Genomic DNA, 17755 nt, shown 5'->3' with positions numbered 1-17755 from the left:
TGGGCGTCTTTTTGATGACGTATATTCGACATATTTGTGTAGTCTTTTTTTGCATGTTTTATCGACCGTTTGACAGTTTTTAAATGTCTCTTTCCCATTTTTTGTCGTGTTTTTTGTTGCAGTCTTTTTGTCGTCGTTTTATCGTATTTTTGCCAGCTTTTCATCACTGTTCCATTGTCTTCTATTCACATTTTCGTTAACATTCCGCTGTCTTTTGCCGGCTCTTCGTTATCTTTTCTATTTATTTTAGTCATCTTTTCATCGCTTTTTGAAGGTCCGAGAGTTTTTATTTGTCGCGTAAAAAGGGCATATTGAACATTAATGCATATTGAACAAGGATTCCATCTACTTGATTAAAAAGAACAACCTTGTTCGCTTGATTTTGAAGTTCTATCGCACTACAGAAATCAAATTACGGAGCTGCCAAAATGTGGGAAAAAATAAAAATGAAAATATTTAGCCATTTCGTCGCACTTCAACCAGGAAAATATCAGTATTACTATAAATATCTGCCGTCAAAGTAAAAAATGCTAGTTTTTATTAAGAGCAATAAAGCAAATCTTCCATTTTTTATACACTTCTCATTAAAGAAAAAAATTCTATTCGCTTCTTTTTCTCAGAAAGAATAAAGTTATGCTTTTCGGGATATTATTCATTATATTCTCGTTTTAATTGGCTGTCAGTCTATTGATAGTCGAACAGATTTTGTAATCTTTCCAACGTTTCAACTGTTTATTTCAGTCTTCTTCAGGGATTGCTACAATGTATTACATATTAGGTCTGTCGTAAAATGTTTTTAAGTTATACGTACAATACTGTCTGCTCTTTGTCAAGTATCTGTGTCTCGTAGAAATTACTTGTCGTTAAAATTGTTTTTGTCGCACATCTGTTATTTTGTCTAATTAACTGGATCATTGCACCTGTTTTTCCTGTATGTACACTGACGGTCTTACGTCCACTAACTGTATTGTATGTTTTATGTTTAACTGATCTAGTCTAACTGATATGGGTGTGGGTGTTGGTATGTTTTAGGCTGGCTAACAATCCTGCATATGTATGGTTAAGGCCATCTACATCATTTCGTTTGTTGATAGAATTGCTAGTGTTTGAAATGTGGCACATTTCTAGTATCGGTAGTGTGGATTTTTTGAAGCTGCGATCGATAATTTTGGTGTTGGTCAGATCGAATCGATGATTCTGATCTATGCAGTGGGCTATTAGAGCTGTTTTTTCTCTGAGAGAAATAATCTGGTGGTCGTTTACTGAGAGGCCGTCGTGCAACAGTTTTTCCAGCTGATTGACAGTGGTTTGATGTCCAGAGAGTCTCGTTTTTAAGTGGTTAGTGGTCATACCAATATACACTGAATCACAACTTTGACACTTAGTACTGTATATTACGTTGTGTTGTTGTAGCGGTGGGACGATATCTTTTACTGGAGGGAGAAAGGCTCTTACATTGTTGGTAGTGGTGTATGCTAGCTTTACGTTGTCAAATTCTCTTTTGAGAATCTTGGCAATCCGAGGCGACAGGTCGGCTATGTGTGGGATGGATCTGTAGATCGGTTCAGCTGGTAGATCTGTGAATGGGTTCCTCTCTGACGGTTGTATAGGCTTCGGTGTCGTGTGCGAAGTGGGGTTGCTCGATGCTGGGGTGTTTGTTTGGTGATCGGTTGGTTGGCTGGTTGCTGGTGGCTGTCCTGCGGTGAGTGTATTCTTTTGATTTGTATATCGAGTCCAACATCTGTTAATCAGTTTGGCTGGATAGTCGTTGCGTTGCATATGCAGGATTGTTAGCCAGCCTAAAACATACCAACACCCACACCCATATCAGTTAGACTAGATCAGTTAAACATAAAACATACAATACAGTTAGTGGACGTAAGACCGTCAGTGTACATACAGGAAAAACAGGTGCAATGATCCAGTTAATTAGACAAAATAACAGATGTGCGACAAAAACAATTTTAACGACAAGTAATTTCTACGAGACACAGATACTTGACAAAGAGCAGACAGTATTGTACGTATAACTTAAAAACATTTTACGACAGACCTAATATGTAATACATTGTAGCAATCCCTGAAGAAGACTGAAATAAACAGTTGAAACGTTGGAAAGATTACAAAATCTGTTCGACTATCAATAGACTGACAGCCAATTAAAACGAGAATATTAAACTCTACAGTCGACAAAACAAATCCATGATAGCAATGGCGAATACAGCACATCCAAGCTTCTACTGCTACATTGACACACACTACGGTCACGCAACCACACACAGGCTAAAGCAATATGCATCTCTAAATGTTAAATTAGCAAACATGGTGAGTCGAAAAAACTTCCTGATAAAATGCAGAAAGGACGGTATAAGCCCTGCGCATATAACCAATGCATTCAGATGCATACACTCGCTGCTAGAGGAAAACAGCCCATACCTAAACAAGATCTCAAATCACATTGAAAGGTTTAAAAGATCTATACTGTCTGTAGAAATTCAACACACATTCTACAAAATCAAACAGATAAACCGACAAATTCAGGAACATAAACAACTAATCAACGAATCCGTACACGGCGAAACACTGAACACCTTCTTATTCACACAGGAGAGAGCGTACCAAACCCATTTACAACGAAAAACTGAAAACACCGAAAAGAAATTACGAAATATCCATAGCAAAATGAAAAACCAAGCAGAATCTACACCTGGATATAATGAAAACGCACTATACAACGCCACTAATCTACAGCTACCGACGAACACCAGCATTTTATTGAGCCTAGGGCCAAAATTCGCTCTTCCATATAGCACCATACACAAGCTTCCAATATATCATTTGATAGCGGACATAGAATCCATACTGCGACTGAATCCCGATAAAACAACACAGAATCAAACCAGATGCCACATAGTTAATACCGTCCAGAATCATATCCACAAAATGAAAACACAAAACCAAAATAACCGCCTAACGTCATTTTGCATTGCCGCAGTCAAAGAAACCAAAAGTTTTTTGAAGGAAAATCCAAGCATCCGTGTTATACCAGCAGACAAGGGAAACCGTACTGTGATAATGGACGTCGATGATTACCGGAGCAAGATGACCGAACTGCTATCAGATACAAATACTTATAAACAAATATCCAGAGATCCAACAAGCAAATACCAAACCATGAACAACAGATTCGCACAACGCCTACTAGACCTACAGCTGATCGACCACCGAACGTATTATAGCTTGAAAACGAACACAGCTACATGCCCTCGCATCTACGGCCAGCCCAAAGCACATAAACCAAACCTGCCACTTCGCCCAGTCATACCAAATATTACCGCTCCATCTTACAACCTCTCAAAATTCATAAGCCGAATACTACAAGAGTCCGTAAACAGTCCACACAACGTCAAAGACTCCTTCGCTTTCTGCCAGTTCATCAACTCAGTTACACTACCACAACAATACATAATGATCTCTCTCGATGTGGTTTCTCTGTTTACTAACATCCCGTACGAGCTGGTCACGAAGGGAATCATAGATAACTGGCAACAGATTAGAACAAACACTACCATCTGCTTGGATCTTTTCCTAGAGATGGTCACTTTTTGCATGGAGTGCAGCTATTTTCAGTTCGACAATAAACACTACCAACAAGTTAGGGGAACTGCAATGGGAAATCCGCTATCCCCTATTCTTGCAGAAATAGTCATGGATACGCTAATCGAGAACATAATCAGGACGATTGACCCACCAATAGCAATAATAAAAAAATACGTGGATGATTTATTTCTAGCAGTTCAACACGACAAAGTAACAGAAGTACTAAAAGCATTTAACAACTACCATCCAATGCTGCAGTTCACCAGTGAAGAAGAAAACGACCATAGATTACCATACCTAGACATGCTGCTAATTCGCCAAAATAACCAAACTATACGCACCCAATGGTACGCAAAACCCATTGCCTCAGGAAGACTTATGAATTATCACTCGTTTCACCCCCTCAACCAAAAAATGAACACCGCTATCAATTTCATTACACGCGTCGATAGATTGTCCACAGCACATACCAAAGCCGAGAAATACTCCATCATACGAACACACCTCCAACGCAACGACTATCCAGCCAAACTGATTAACAGATGTTGGACTCGATATACAAATCAAAAGAATACACTCACCGCAGGACAGCCACCAGCAACCAGCCAACCAACCGATCACCAAACAAACACCCCAGCATCGAGCAACCCCACTTCGCACACGACACCGAAGCCTATACAACCGTCAGAGAGGAACCCATTCACAGATCTACCAGCTGAACCGATCTACAGATCCATCCCACACATAGCCGACCTGTCGCCTCGGATTGCCAAGATTCTCAAAAGAGAATTTGACAACGTAAAGCTAGCATACACCACTACCAACAATGTAAGAGCCTTTCTCCCTCCAGTAAAAGATATCGTCCCACCGCTACAACAACACAACGTAATATACAGTACTAAGTGTCAAAGTTGTGATTCAGTGTATATTGGTATGACCACTAACCACTTAAAAACGAGACTCTCTGGACATCAAACCACTGTCAATCAGCTGGAAAAACTGTTGCACGACGGCCTCTCAGTAAACGACCACCAGATTATTTCTCTCAGAGAAAAAACAGCTCTAATAGCCCACTGCATAGATCAGAATCATCGATTCGATCTGACCAACACCAAAATTATCGATCGCAGCTTCAAAAAATCCACACTACCGATACTAGAAATGTGCCACATTTCAAACACTAGCAATTCTATCAACAAACGAAATGATGTAGATGGCCTTAACCATACATATGCAGGATTGTTAGCCAGCCTAAAACATACCAACACCCACACCCATATCAGTTAGACTAGATCAGTTAAACATAAAACATACAATACAGTTAGTGGACGTAAGACCGTCAGTGTACATACAGGAAAAACAGGTGCAATGATCCAGTTAATTAGACAAAATAACAGATGTGCGACAAAAACAATTTTAACGACAAGTAATTTCTACGAGACACAGATACTTGACAAAGAGCAGACAGTATTGTACGTATAACTTAAAAACATTTTACGACAGACCTAATATGTAATACATTGTAGCAATCCCTGAAGAAGACTGAAATAAACAGTTGAAACGTTGGAAAGATTACAAAATCTGTTCGACTATCAATAGACTGACAGCCAATTAAAACGAGAATATTAAACTCTACAGTCGACAAAACAAATCCATGATAGCAATGGCGAATACAGCACATCCAAGCTTCTACTGCTACATTGACACACACTACGGTCACGCAACCACACACAGGCTAAAGCAATATGCATCTCTAAATGTTAAATTAGCAAACATGGTGAGTCGAAAAAACTTCCTGATAAAATGCAGAAAGGACGGTATAAGCCCTGCGCATATAACCAATGCATTCAGATGCATACACTCGCTGCTAGAGGAAAACAGCCCATACCTAAACAAGATCTCAAATCACATTGAAAGGTTTAAAAGATCTATACTGTCTGTAGAAATTCAACACACATTCTACAAAATCAAACAGATAAACCGACAAATTCAGGAACATAAACAACTAATCAACGAATCCGTACACGGCGAAACACTGAACACCTTCTTATTCACACAGGAGAGAGCGTACCAAACCCATTTACAACGAAAAACTGAAAACACCGAAAAGAAATTACGAAATATCCATAGCAAAATGAAAAACCAAGCAGAATCTACACCTGGATATAATGAAAACGCACTATACAACGCCACTAATCTACAGCTACCGACGAACACCAGCATTTTATTGAGCCTAGGGCCAAAATTCGCTCTTCCATATAGCACCATACACAAGCTTCCAATATATCATTTGATAGCGGACATAGAATCCATACTGCGACTGAATCCCGATAAAACAACACAGAATCAAACCAGATGCCACATAGTTAATACCGTCCAGAATCATATCCACAAAATGAAAACACAAAACCAAAATAACCGCCTAACGTCATTTTGCATTGCCGCAGTCAAAGAAACCAAAAGTTTTTTGAAGGAAAATCCAAGCATCCGTGTTATACCAGCAGACAAGGGAAACCGTACTGTGATAATGGACGTCGATGATTACCGGAGCAAGATGACCGAACTGCTATCAGATACAAATACTTATAAACAAATATCCAGAGATCCAACAAGCAAATACCAAACCATGAACAACAGATTCGCACAACGCCTACTAGACCTACAGCTGATCGACCACCGAACGTATTATAGCTTGAAAACGAACACAGCTACATGCCCTCGCATCTACGGCCAGCCCAAAGCACATAAACCAAACCTGCCACTTCGCCCAGTCATACCAAATATTACCGCTCCATCTTACAACCTCTCAAAATTCATAAGCCGAATACTACAAGAGTCCGTAAACAGTCCACACAACGTCAAAGACTCCTTCGCTTTCTGCCAGTTCATCAACTCAGTTACACTACCACAACAATACATAATGATCTCTCTCGATGTGGTTTCTCTGTTTACTAACATCCCGTACGAGCTGGTCACGAAGGGAATCATAGATAACTGGCAACAGATTAGAACAAACACTACCATCTGCTTGGATCTTTTCCTAGAGATGGTCACTTTTTGCATGGAGTGCAGCTATTTTCAGTTCGACAATAAACACTACCAACAAGTTAGGGGAACTGCAATGGGAAATCCGCTATCCCCTATTCTTGCAGAAATAGTCATGGATACGCTAATCGAGAACATAATCAGGACGATTGACCCACCAATAGCAATAATAAAAAAATACGTGGATGATTTATTTCTAGCAGTTCAACACGACAAAGTAACAGAAGTACTAAAAGCATTTAACAACTACCATCCAATGCTGCAGTTCACCAGTGAAGAAGAAAACGACCATAGATTACCATACCTAGACATGCTGCTAATTCGCCAAAATAACCAAACTATACGCACCCAATGGTACGCAAAACCCATTGCCTCAGGAAGACTTATGAATTATCACTCGTTTCACCCCCTCAACCAAAAAATGAACACCGCTATCAATTTCATTACACGCGTCGATAGATTGTCCACAGCACATACCAAAGCCGAGAAATACTCCATCATACGAACACACCTCCAACGCAACGACTATCCAGCCAAACTGATTAACAGATGTTGGACTCGATATACAAATCAAAAGAATACACTCACCGCAGGACAGCCACCAGCAACCAGCCAACCAACCGATCACCAAACAAACACCCCAGCATCGAGCAACCCCACTTCGCACACGACACCGAAGCCTATACAACCGTCAGAGAGGAACCCATTCACAGATCTACCAGCTGAACCGATCTACAGATCCATCCCACACATAGCCGACCTGTCGCCTCGGATTGCCAAGATTCTCAAAAGAGAATTTGACAACGTAAAGCTAGCATACACCACTACCAACAATGTAAGAGCCTTTCTCCCTCCAGTAAAAGATATCGTCCCACCGCTACAACAACACAACGTAATATACAGTACTAAGTGTCAAAGTTGTGATTCAGTGTATATTGGTATGACCACTAACCACTTAAAAACGAGACTCTCTGGACATCAAACCACTGTCAATCAGCTGGAAAAACTGTTGCACGACGGCCTCTCAGTAAACGACCACCAGATTATTTCTCTCAGAGAAAAAACAGCTCTAATAGCCCACTGCATAGATCAGAATCATCGATTCGATCTGACCAACACCAAAATTATCGATCGCAGCTTCAAAAAATCCACACTACCGATACTAGAAATGTGCCACATTTCAAACACTAGCAATTCTATCAACAAACGAAATGATGTAGATGGCCTTAACCATACATATGCAGGATTGTTAGCCAGCCTAAAACATACCAACACCCACACCCATATCAGTTAGACTAGATCAGTTAAACATAAAACATACAATACAGTTAGTGGACGTAAGACCGTCAGTGTACATACAGGAAAAACAGGTGCAATGATCCAGTTAATTAGACAAAATAACAGATGTGCGACAAAAACAATTTTAACGACAAGTAATTTCTACGAGACACAGATACTTGACAAAGAGCAGACAGTATTGTACGTATAACTTAAAAACATTTTACGACAGACCTAATATGTAATACATTGTAGCAATCCCTGAAGAAGACTGAAATAAACAGTTGAAACGTTGGAAAGATTACAAAATCTGTTCGACTATCAATAGACTGACAGCCAATTAAAACGAGAATATTAAACTCTACAGTCGACAAAACAAATCCAAATTTATTCATTATATGTAGCGTACACGAATTTTTTGACACTAAATGAAACTTTCAATCTTTTCCGCAAAATTTATGAAAATCCGTAGGTCCGTAGAAAATTTCTAAATCCGTAAAACTACGGATAAATCCGTAGATCTGGCATCACTGCTTCGTAATGGTGTTAAGCATTTAATTTATTGATCTTAATCATTTTGTTGTCCGAATCTTTTCATCAATATGGAGCTGTGATCAGTTTCCATTTTTTTGCAGTTTTTGTTTTTTTTACTTAATAGGGCCACTTCCAACTATAAAATCTACGTACGTACGAAATCACACTCCTTCAATTCAGAGGTCTCATAGATACTCCATCAACGCTGAAGATTAGTTCTACATACCGTTTGTTAATTATATCTCTTTCAGCTGTCAACAACTAACACTTCATTTTGAACATCTAGGAGAGCAAGAACATCCTCATTTCAACGCATTTCAGCGTTACTGTGTAAATTGGTTTCCGTTTCACCTAATTTTTGCCATAAAACTGAAAAAAACGGGAAAAGGGTATGAAATGGGGAAGGCAAATGAGGAGCGTCCAATATAGCTCTAGCTATCCCAAGCCCCTACCTAGCGCCTCCACGTGGCCATACCCGGTAATGCTCTATTGAGTAGCCAAGCTAGGAGGTGCGATACTGTGTGGTTCCCGGCTGCCTGATCTCATAATCGAGGTTTTGGGCAGACGGTGGAGCCACACGATCTGGTTAATAGTGAAAACTTTGTCCAATACGAGTGTTAATACTGCACATGGATATTGGATACCAGAAGAAAAATTAAATTAATTATTAGAATCACTTATGGAAACTAAAAGGACGCAACTCTATTCCATTCGAAGGACTGCTGGTGGGATTGTTCTATTTTTACCCATATATACCACATTTCATAAATAAACTAGAATGTGATGTTGCTTATCGACCAATTCCCTTTTGGCCCTTCATACAAGAGTTGGGAAGCATGACCAATCGTTGAATATGTTCAACTCTTTTTGACATGATAGGCTCATTGTTATGAACGGATGTTCTGCTAAGGCAGGTGGTAGTACCATAAATTCATATAAAACTGAAAAAAATGGGAAAATTAAAATGGTGCTTTTATTTTTGGCTTTGGATTGGGATTTGGAGAAATATGAACTGATTTGTGTTATGGGAATAGTGTCCCGCAATAATGCCTACGTCTACCAAGGAAATTATAACTCGAAATAATGTTTTTGGCCAGTCTGACGTTTCCTGGCTTTTACTCATACGTATCAAGCAGCCTGGGCTCAGGCAGGCGATTTTAACGCAAAATTAGATATCACGCTTTCTTCATGCTGACGAACGTTGCATTATTAATTACGAGTTTGGATGGGTTTTTGCAATCATGCCTACCGTGACACTATTAATTAAACTACTGTACAATGGTTTTATCCTATTCTCTGAGCTTTCAACGTAAAACTACTTTTTTGTTTTCTATATATGGTCGGTGTTATGTAAGGCCGGACCAAGTGACAAAACTCTAATTTCGAGAAAAACGAGTTCAAAGTTTGCTGCTCTGTATGGTTTATATCTATCAATCGTTCGAAATCTTCTCATAACTCTGGCTATTTGTAACGTTTATGTAGTGTGATTAGCGTAAAATTTAGCTTAGAAAATTCTTGATCGTTTGCTGTCATTACCTCATTTTTTTAAATTTTGCGACTTGCTCCGGTCAGATTTAACACCGACCATTTGTAAATGGTCCCTAAATTGCACCGTTCTTGAGTAATCGAAAAAAACAAACCGTGTAAAAAAAGACTCGAGTGTATATTGGGGTGCACTTTAGAAGTACGAAAAATGAGCATGTAACGAAAAATGGTTACATTTTGCACGCTTATAACACAGCTATTTTTCGATTAATATTAGAGATATCTGCACTAATCGATCAGAATAGAGAAAATAGTAAGAATTCATCGACCCACTATTGAAATAACCATAAATTTCAGGCACTGTAAAAAAATAAACGAGTCAGCCAATCTATTTATATAAGAGGCTTGTCTGTACCCAAAACCAGGTCTCTGATAGGAGGTCATAAGAGGCTAATCGGTAATTAAAAACAGGCCCCTGACAGGACATCATGTTTTCGAAACAATGAGTTCTATTCTCAGACACCTCACTGGCCGACTGCTCGATTGCTCAACTGGTTTACTAGACTGCTACACTGGACTAGTCGATTAAACTGCTCGATTTGATTGCTCGACTGGACTGATCAACTGAACTGCTTGACTGAACTGTTCGATTCGACTGCTCGACTTGACAGCTCTACTCAACTGCTCGACTGAACTGCTTGATTGGATAGCTTGATTTCACTGCTCGACTTAAATACTCGACATGACTGCTCAACTCAACTGCTTGGTTTAACTGTTCGATTCGACTGCTCGACTCAACTGCTCGATTCAACTGCTCGATTCAACTGCTCGACTAAACTACTCAACTTAACTGCTTGACTCAACTATTCGATTGGACTATTCGAATCTACTGCTCGACTCAACTGCTCGACTCGATTGCTCGACTAGACTACTCGATTTAACTGCTCGACCTGACAGCTCGATTCAACTGACAACTGGACAGCTTGATTCATCTGCTCGACAGGACTGCTCGACTTAACTGTTCGACTAAACTGCTCGATTCTACTGCTCGACTCGATTCGACTGCTTGATTTCACTGCGAAACTTAACTGCTTGACTGAACCACTTGACCCGGCTGCACGACTAGACTGGTTGACTGAACTATATGATTCGACTGCTCGAGTGTACTACTCGATTCAACTGCCCGACTGGGCTACTCGACTCAACTGCTCGACTGGACTACTCGGTTCAACTGCTCGACTGGGCTACTCGACTCAACTACTCGATTGAACTATTCAACTGCTGTACTCAACTGCTTCGAATGCTCGATTCAACTACCAAACAGACTGGACTACTCGACTCAACTGCTTGACTGAACTACTCGATTGAACTATTCGAATCGGCTGCTCGACTCAACTGCTGTACTCGATTACTCGATTCTACTGCTCGACTAGAACACTCGATTCGACTGTTCGGCTGGACTACTCGGCTGAACTGCTCGATTCTACTGCTTGACGCGATTACTCGACTCGCCTGCTCAACTCGATTGCTTTTCGCGATATCATGGTCGGTGTTAAATCAGATTGGACCAAGTCGCAAAATTTTAAAAAATGAGTTAATGACAGCAAGCGATCAAGAATTTTCTAAGCAACATTTTACTCTAATCAGAATAAATGTTGTAAACAGCCAGAGTTATAAGATGATTTCAAACGATTGATAGCTATAAACCATGCAGAGCAGCAAACTTTAAATGTGTTTTTCTCGAAGTCAGAACTTTGTCACTTGGATACGAATCAGTTCGCGGTAGAAAATGGACGGTTCGAAGCAACTCACGCAAAAGAGCCATTTTGCCCACCTATACAATCAGCATAGTGGAGATAATGTTTTTATTCAGTTAAATATGTATATTTGTATTTCATTTGATATATAAATAAAATCCAATGCGAGACTAAAAATTATTTGTTTCAGTTTCCGGCTAAGACTGTTTAATGAACAACATCTTAGAGCCATATTATGCAATATTATATAAGAACTCAAAGAATTAATACAAAGCTTAAACATCTTAGCAAACACTGGCCAATGGAATGTATCCGCAATAATTCGAACAGACATTTATATTTTCCGGATCGTAAGATTCGGGCTCAACTAGTTACTTATAAATAAGCACGCATTTGTTTTCCAGATGCGGTACAACCCGAAAAAAAAATTACATTTAATTTTAAAGTAGAAACAATGCATCTACAACAGTTTTTATTATGAATATTGAAACTTATGGCAAAATTATTGTAAAAGTGCCTCAAATTCAAATTTTATTAATATTTTTGTTTCTTATTTTGCGCTATAGAATTGGCCATATTTCATCATAAATTTACTGCTTTTTTTAATAATATTTTAATTATTATTACCATAAAAGGACGATAACTTCTACTGTAAATGAAAATTTTTGTTCGCACAAAACTAGATTTTTTAATGTTACTTAACAACCCGTCATTTTTATGGTAGAATCTCTGAAAACCATGAAAGTTATTGTGGACAACAATAAGTTTGATAGTTTGGTTATCTTTTCGGACGATAAATTTTATTGTTTTTACTGTATACACATACACATTACACATACACATTGGCGTAGCCAGAAAATTTCCCTAGAGGGGGTCCACACTTTAAAAAAAATTTCATAATAACCCTGTTACACCGGCTGTCACCGATAGCACAGGGTTTTATAGGAATTATCATGCGGGCTTCATGGGGGCCCGCGTAACTACGCACCAAATGTTTACCATCCGACAGATCTTGCAGAAATACCGGAAGTACTACTTGCCCTCGCAACACGTCTTTATTGATTTCAAAGCAGCATGCGATACAGTCGATCGAGTTCGGTTATGGCAGATAATACACGCACATGGTTTTCTGGCTAAACTGACGCAACTGATCAGAGCTACATTGGATCGAGTGATGTGTTTCGTGCGCATACTTTCCGAGTCCCTTTGAGACACGGCAAGGGTAGACAAAGTGACGGCTTATCTTGCAAGATGCAAAAATGCTATTCAACATCGCTCTTAAGGGGTGACCCGACGAAAGCGAAGTCTAGGAGGATTGGGCTAAATATAAATGCGTCGAAGACCAAATACATGAAAGAAAGAGGCTCAAAGGAAACAAACACGTGCCTCCCACGGACGATAATTGTTGGTGGCGACAAACTAGAAGTGGCAGAGGAGTTCGTGTATTTAGGATCGCTGGTAACCGCAGAAAACAACACTAGTGAGGAGGTCCTGCGGCGCATTTAAGTGGAAAATCAGGGCTACTAGCAAGGCGCATTAGCATACGCCGTCGTACGGAGAAGAGTAGTTCATGAACTTGAAGCCGTGAGCAGTTCACGGAGGACATACACGCGCTTGCCGTGTTCGAGCGGAAGGTACTGCGGCTGATTTTTGACGGAGTACAAACTGAAAGCGGAGAGTGGCGGAAACGTATGAATCACGAGCTGCAGGCACTGTTTGGAAAGACTCCCATATCGCCATCTGGCGAAAGTCAGTAGACTACGATGGGCCGGACAAGTTGTAAGGATGCTGGACGACAGTGCGACGAAAACAACTCTTCAACAACTGCTCCGGCACCAGAAACAGGGGGCTCAACGTACAAAATAGCTCGACCAGGTTGAAAGTGAGTTACAACTTCTGAGACGGCGGGGAATTTGCCGACGAGTGGCCCAAGATAGAGTTGATTGAAGACAACTGTTTGAAACAGCATGAGCCGGGGTGGCTACTAGGCTACTGACCGCTACTGACGACGACGAAAACTACGCGTTTGCGATGCCTAGTGAATAAAAAAATACATCTACGCTGTGGGAATTGACCAGCCCATAATCGAGTCAACTGGAGAAATTATCATCAGACTGTCTTTAACTAGCAGCATCTTTATGCACAGCCCGCTCGCGAGGCTAACAGCCTGTGAGAGCTAACGGCACACTGAGTTACAGATTTGGCATTACTTTTTCTATTCTTCTTCTATATCTTACGCCCTCGATTACACACGCAGACAAGAGTGCGAGCTCTCGCGAGCAATCGGTATCAGCTACTCGGGTTGCAATGACGAGCGAGAGCATCGGCGGAGGTTTTAAGCTAAAGAAACACCGGCAAAAACTCGTCTCAGTTCATGAATAAACAAGAGCAAGAGTCCGAAAGAAATGCTTATGCCGGTGTGTTCGTCAGAACGAGAACGCATGTTTTAGAAAATTAGGCCTCACGAGTGTCAGCTTCGCAACACTGCATTATGGAGCATGATAGGTTGAAGAAAGGTCTCGGCCGGTTTTCTTGGTCATCGAAGTTACATTCTTATTTGGTGAATTGGTGTCAAATAAATCAATACCGTATTGACGATACAGCTGCCTCCCTACAGAGTAGATAATGTAACGGATCTTATATTTTATTGCATCTAAAACTTATATTCTTTGCGCAGTGCATGTTACGCCGTTTATTTCTAACGCGAACCGACAACAAGGCTGCATCTCTAGGATTGCCAAGAATTTTATTTCGATCTCCTCGCATAACGTCGGACCCCGACTCAAGCGTCACTCTGCTACTTGTGTTAGCCCGACACCTAAAGGGCATTTTTACATGGAATGTTTACTAAGTTCACTGACATTCTAATCGACATGACAATCAGATGGCGATAGCAATTTATGAATAGAAAATGGCTAAGTTGAATATGACATAAAAAGAATCGAGAGAATAATCTAAATAATGTGCAGGATAACAATCTCATTTCTGCTTCTAAAGAATCAGATAGCTAAAGAATTGCGTCAAATATCATGGGTTTCAGAGGCGATGCATTCGCTGACTGAATGCGTCTCAATTAAAGACTAATTTAATTCTAATCATGTTATTTACAGAGCCACAAACTCTTTGTTTATGGGATTTTACTTATATTATACAAAACAGAACCATTTAATAAGATGATTTAGTACGGGTCGTTAGTAGTTTATTGCAAATTGCATTATAAAGTGAAAATTTAACGAATCATATATAATGGAAACTCGACCACTCAACAAACATTTAAATTTATAAGCCGTGTTTCTGCCCCTGTGCTATGAATCGCACACCCAATTAGCTAGAGAAAATTATCTCGTTCTTCATGTTTTTTTTTGTTTTTCAAACAGACCTTGCACTAACTATCATGTATGTTTGAAATTTCCCCGTCAACTCGAAATACATGTTAAATAGAACTTCACACACAGCACACACAAACACCGAACTAAAACTGTAGATCAAGCTAAAACTGGAAATCTAACTTTCCACCCGAACATTTTCGTTGGAAGTTTCAACATGCAGAACGCCTCCGGCCCTACCCAATACGCACCGGTCCCCGCCGCAGTGCGCCCGGCCCGTTCGAAAAGACGGCCAGCAATTATACCGAATAAAGTAAATGAAAATCAGTAGCAAGTAGATACCGAATAAAGATTCCACTTGACAGCGCCGGCTTACGGCGCCACCGTTATACTGCCCCCCGTGCCCACCTCTGCCTGACTGCTATTTGACAGTCGTCGGTATTTACGTTTTATAAAAGTACACGGCGCGGCTGTAAAATGAGGCCGCCGCTGGCGGATCTCAACGAGGCCCAACGAGCGTGGTGCGCGGCAGACGGCTTTCCTACTACATTATGCGACTACCACCGTACTGTTCAAATGTTAATAATAAAACTCCGCGACACGAAACACTACCTAATAAAGTACTGGGGATTTGCATTAAAATTATCTCTTCAGCTTTCCCTTGGCCCCTTTGGTTTCCACTGCTGGCCACCCTGTCAGCAGCAGGCAGGCAGCAGCGGTGCATCGTAATGCTTCGCTGAACGCAAAATTCTGTAACCGCGTCTCATCTCAGATGCTAATTACCTGTATCTCTCTTGCGTTTGGTTGCTACGCCGACTGTTGTAACTGCCTTGGGCACCGATGGATGCTTTATGTGACCGGTCTCAATCCCGCTTCGGTAGTCAGAACCGGCCAAAGAGTCCACTGCGTTGGACTGGCGATGGCGCTGATGATTATTCGAATGCTGCTGCTGCTGATGGTACTGATTCTGACGATGAGAATTCAATCCACCATCGTTGCGTGACGATGAACTTTCGTAGATGACCGACTGCTGCGGGTGTTGATGGTGGCCACCGTCGATTACAACCGCACTCGAACGGACGACTGCTGGCTGAGGAGGCACCTGATCTACACCGGAGTCGCCCGCAAAATTCGGACGACGAAAGGCGACGATTGCCGGTGGCCGGGATGAACTGTTTTCGAAACGAGCTTCCTCTACGCCGGAAAGGACCGGACCGTCATTGCCACGACGAGTGGATGTTGATGGCGGCTGTTGGTGTCGCAAAATGGCGCCGCCGCCGTGGTCTTCGGTGGCGTACTGAAGCTCTGTTTTTCGATGCGAGAGGAAAAATAAAAGACAGCACCATTAATTAAGAGCGAACCATTTCGCGCTGGAACAGCACAATACGACAACTGTCGAAAAACATATCGTAAATTATTCGAACTAAGCGAAAACTGGTTTCATTAACGCATACACAAATAACGAAAGGGTCAATCATTTCCGGCAGTTATCGAGCAAACCGTTACCGTTAGTGGCCGTCGGGCCAGCACCAATCCAAATCCAGGAAATTCAATTTGGTGTCACGGCCGAAGCGGTCCACCCGGTCCAGCCCGAAACGACAATACACAAATGTCGACGCAGGCCACAATGAATAAACTCATTTTCATCTTGTCGTCATTTGGCACAGCACAGGTAGGCACACATTAGCTTGAGGCACCTATCTGCAGCTGCCTTGCCTACGAGGTGATGGCACAGACAGACGACAAATGAAGATGGGCCATGGACGCATGTTAGCAAAATTTATGACTGCTATACAATGTTGGCCGACCGTTAGAGTACTTCCTTAATAAAAAGAAAAGTGTGATTTCGAATATAAACTAAAACGGTTGGAGAACAGTTGGTTGCTTGTAAAGTTTGCTCCGGATAAGTGTTTCATTTCTCTATTATTATTCAATGGACCCCTATTCATGAGATTTTTCTGATCATTTTCTAAGTAAACTCTGATTTTGCGGACTTCGCTAGAAAGTATAAACTTTGTTTGTACTTTCTATAGCATTTAAAAAAAACTGTAGCCGTTTTCTGAATCCGCTGTGGGATTCTTACAGTCATATCTGAAATGCAGATCTTAATTTATTTCTTCAGCAACGATATATGCCTTAATAATTTTTTTCTGGCGTTCCACAGGGAGCCACATTAGGTTCTCTACTTTTCTCGATGTACGTTAACAATCTGCGGAGCTCTTAAATATTGCAAAATTCCATATGGGTCATTTCACGCGAAGTGTCCGAGCCCCGTGTAATCGACCTTCACGAATTTGAACCAAATTTCGCCAGATTGTTCGTTTTCGGTCAGAAAACAAAAATCGAAAATTTGGTGCCGATCGGACATTCTCTCTATTAATGGGAACACCTCCATTTTTAGGGAAAATACCCTTTTTTCAAAACCTCTTATTTTCTTTTGCTAATATCTCCGGAAGTATTGTGTTTAGAAAGATATTATTTTCACATTTTTAAAGAAAATCATTCAAGGAATTCGAAAAAGATATTATTTTTGAGCACCAGTGATGCCAAATATTTTGAACTCAATTTGAAAACTAAATTTACATTTTTCTCTCAATGTACACAATTTTATCTCAAGAATTTCAACTTCATTGTGTTTCGCAGATTTTTGACGTAGGACTACGTCTTTGTTTACTATACTGGGATTGGGTAGCACTTGGTGAAAATGAAAATAGAAGTGTAACGTTTGAA

At 40.6% G+C, this 17755-nt stretch overlaps 2 protein-coding genes across 6 annotated transcripts in view; both read right to left on the bottom strand.

Moving 5' to 3' along the window:
• Positions 1-17755, bottom strand: part of LOC128738382 (homeodomain-interacting protein kinase 2) — a 199017-nt gene that overhangs the window by 173338 nt on the left and 7924 nt on the right. Inside the window, exon 2 of one of the 5 annotated variants that reach the window (XM_053833461.1) lies at positions 15809-16330. The exons of the other annotated variants lie outside the window; for them this stretch is intronic. The gene's annotated coding sequence lies outside the window, so the exon portion shown is untranslated. The remainder of the gene's footprint in view (positions 1-15808; positions 16331-17755) is intronic. 5 annotated transcript variants of the gene reach the window in all.
• Positions 1-17755, bottom strand: part of LOC128736539 (putative uncharacterized protein DDB_G0271606) — a 63640-nt gene that overhangs the window by 39938 nt on the left and 5947 nt on the right. Inside the window, exon 2 of the mRNA XM_053831022.1 lies at positions 15809-16330. Coding sequence (XP_053686997.1) covers positions 15809-16330 — 522 coding nt within the window. The remainder of the gene's footprint in view (positions 1-15808; positions 16331-17755) is intronic.

Source organism: Sabethes cyaneus, chromosome 2 (assembly GCF_943734655.1).
Source record: "Sabethes cyaneus chromosome 2, idSabCyanKW18_F2, whole genome shotgun sequence".
Classification (NCBI taxonomy): Eukaryota; Metazoa; Arthropoda; class Insecta; order Diptera; family Culicidae; genus Sabethes; species Sabethes cyaneus.
The sequence above is the reverse complement of the archived record's forward strand: the minus strand, read 5'-3'. Positions and strand labels throughout refer to the sequence as shown.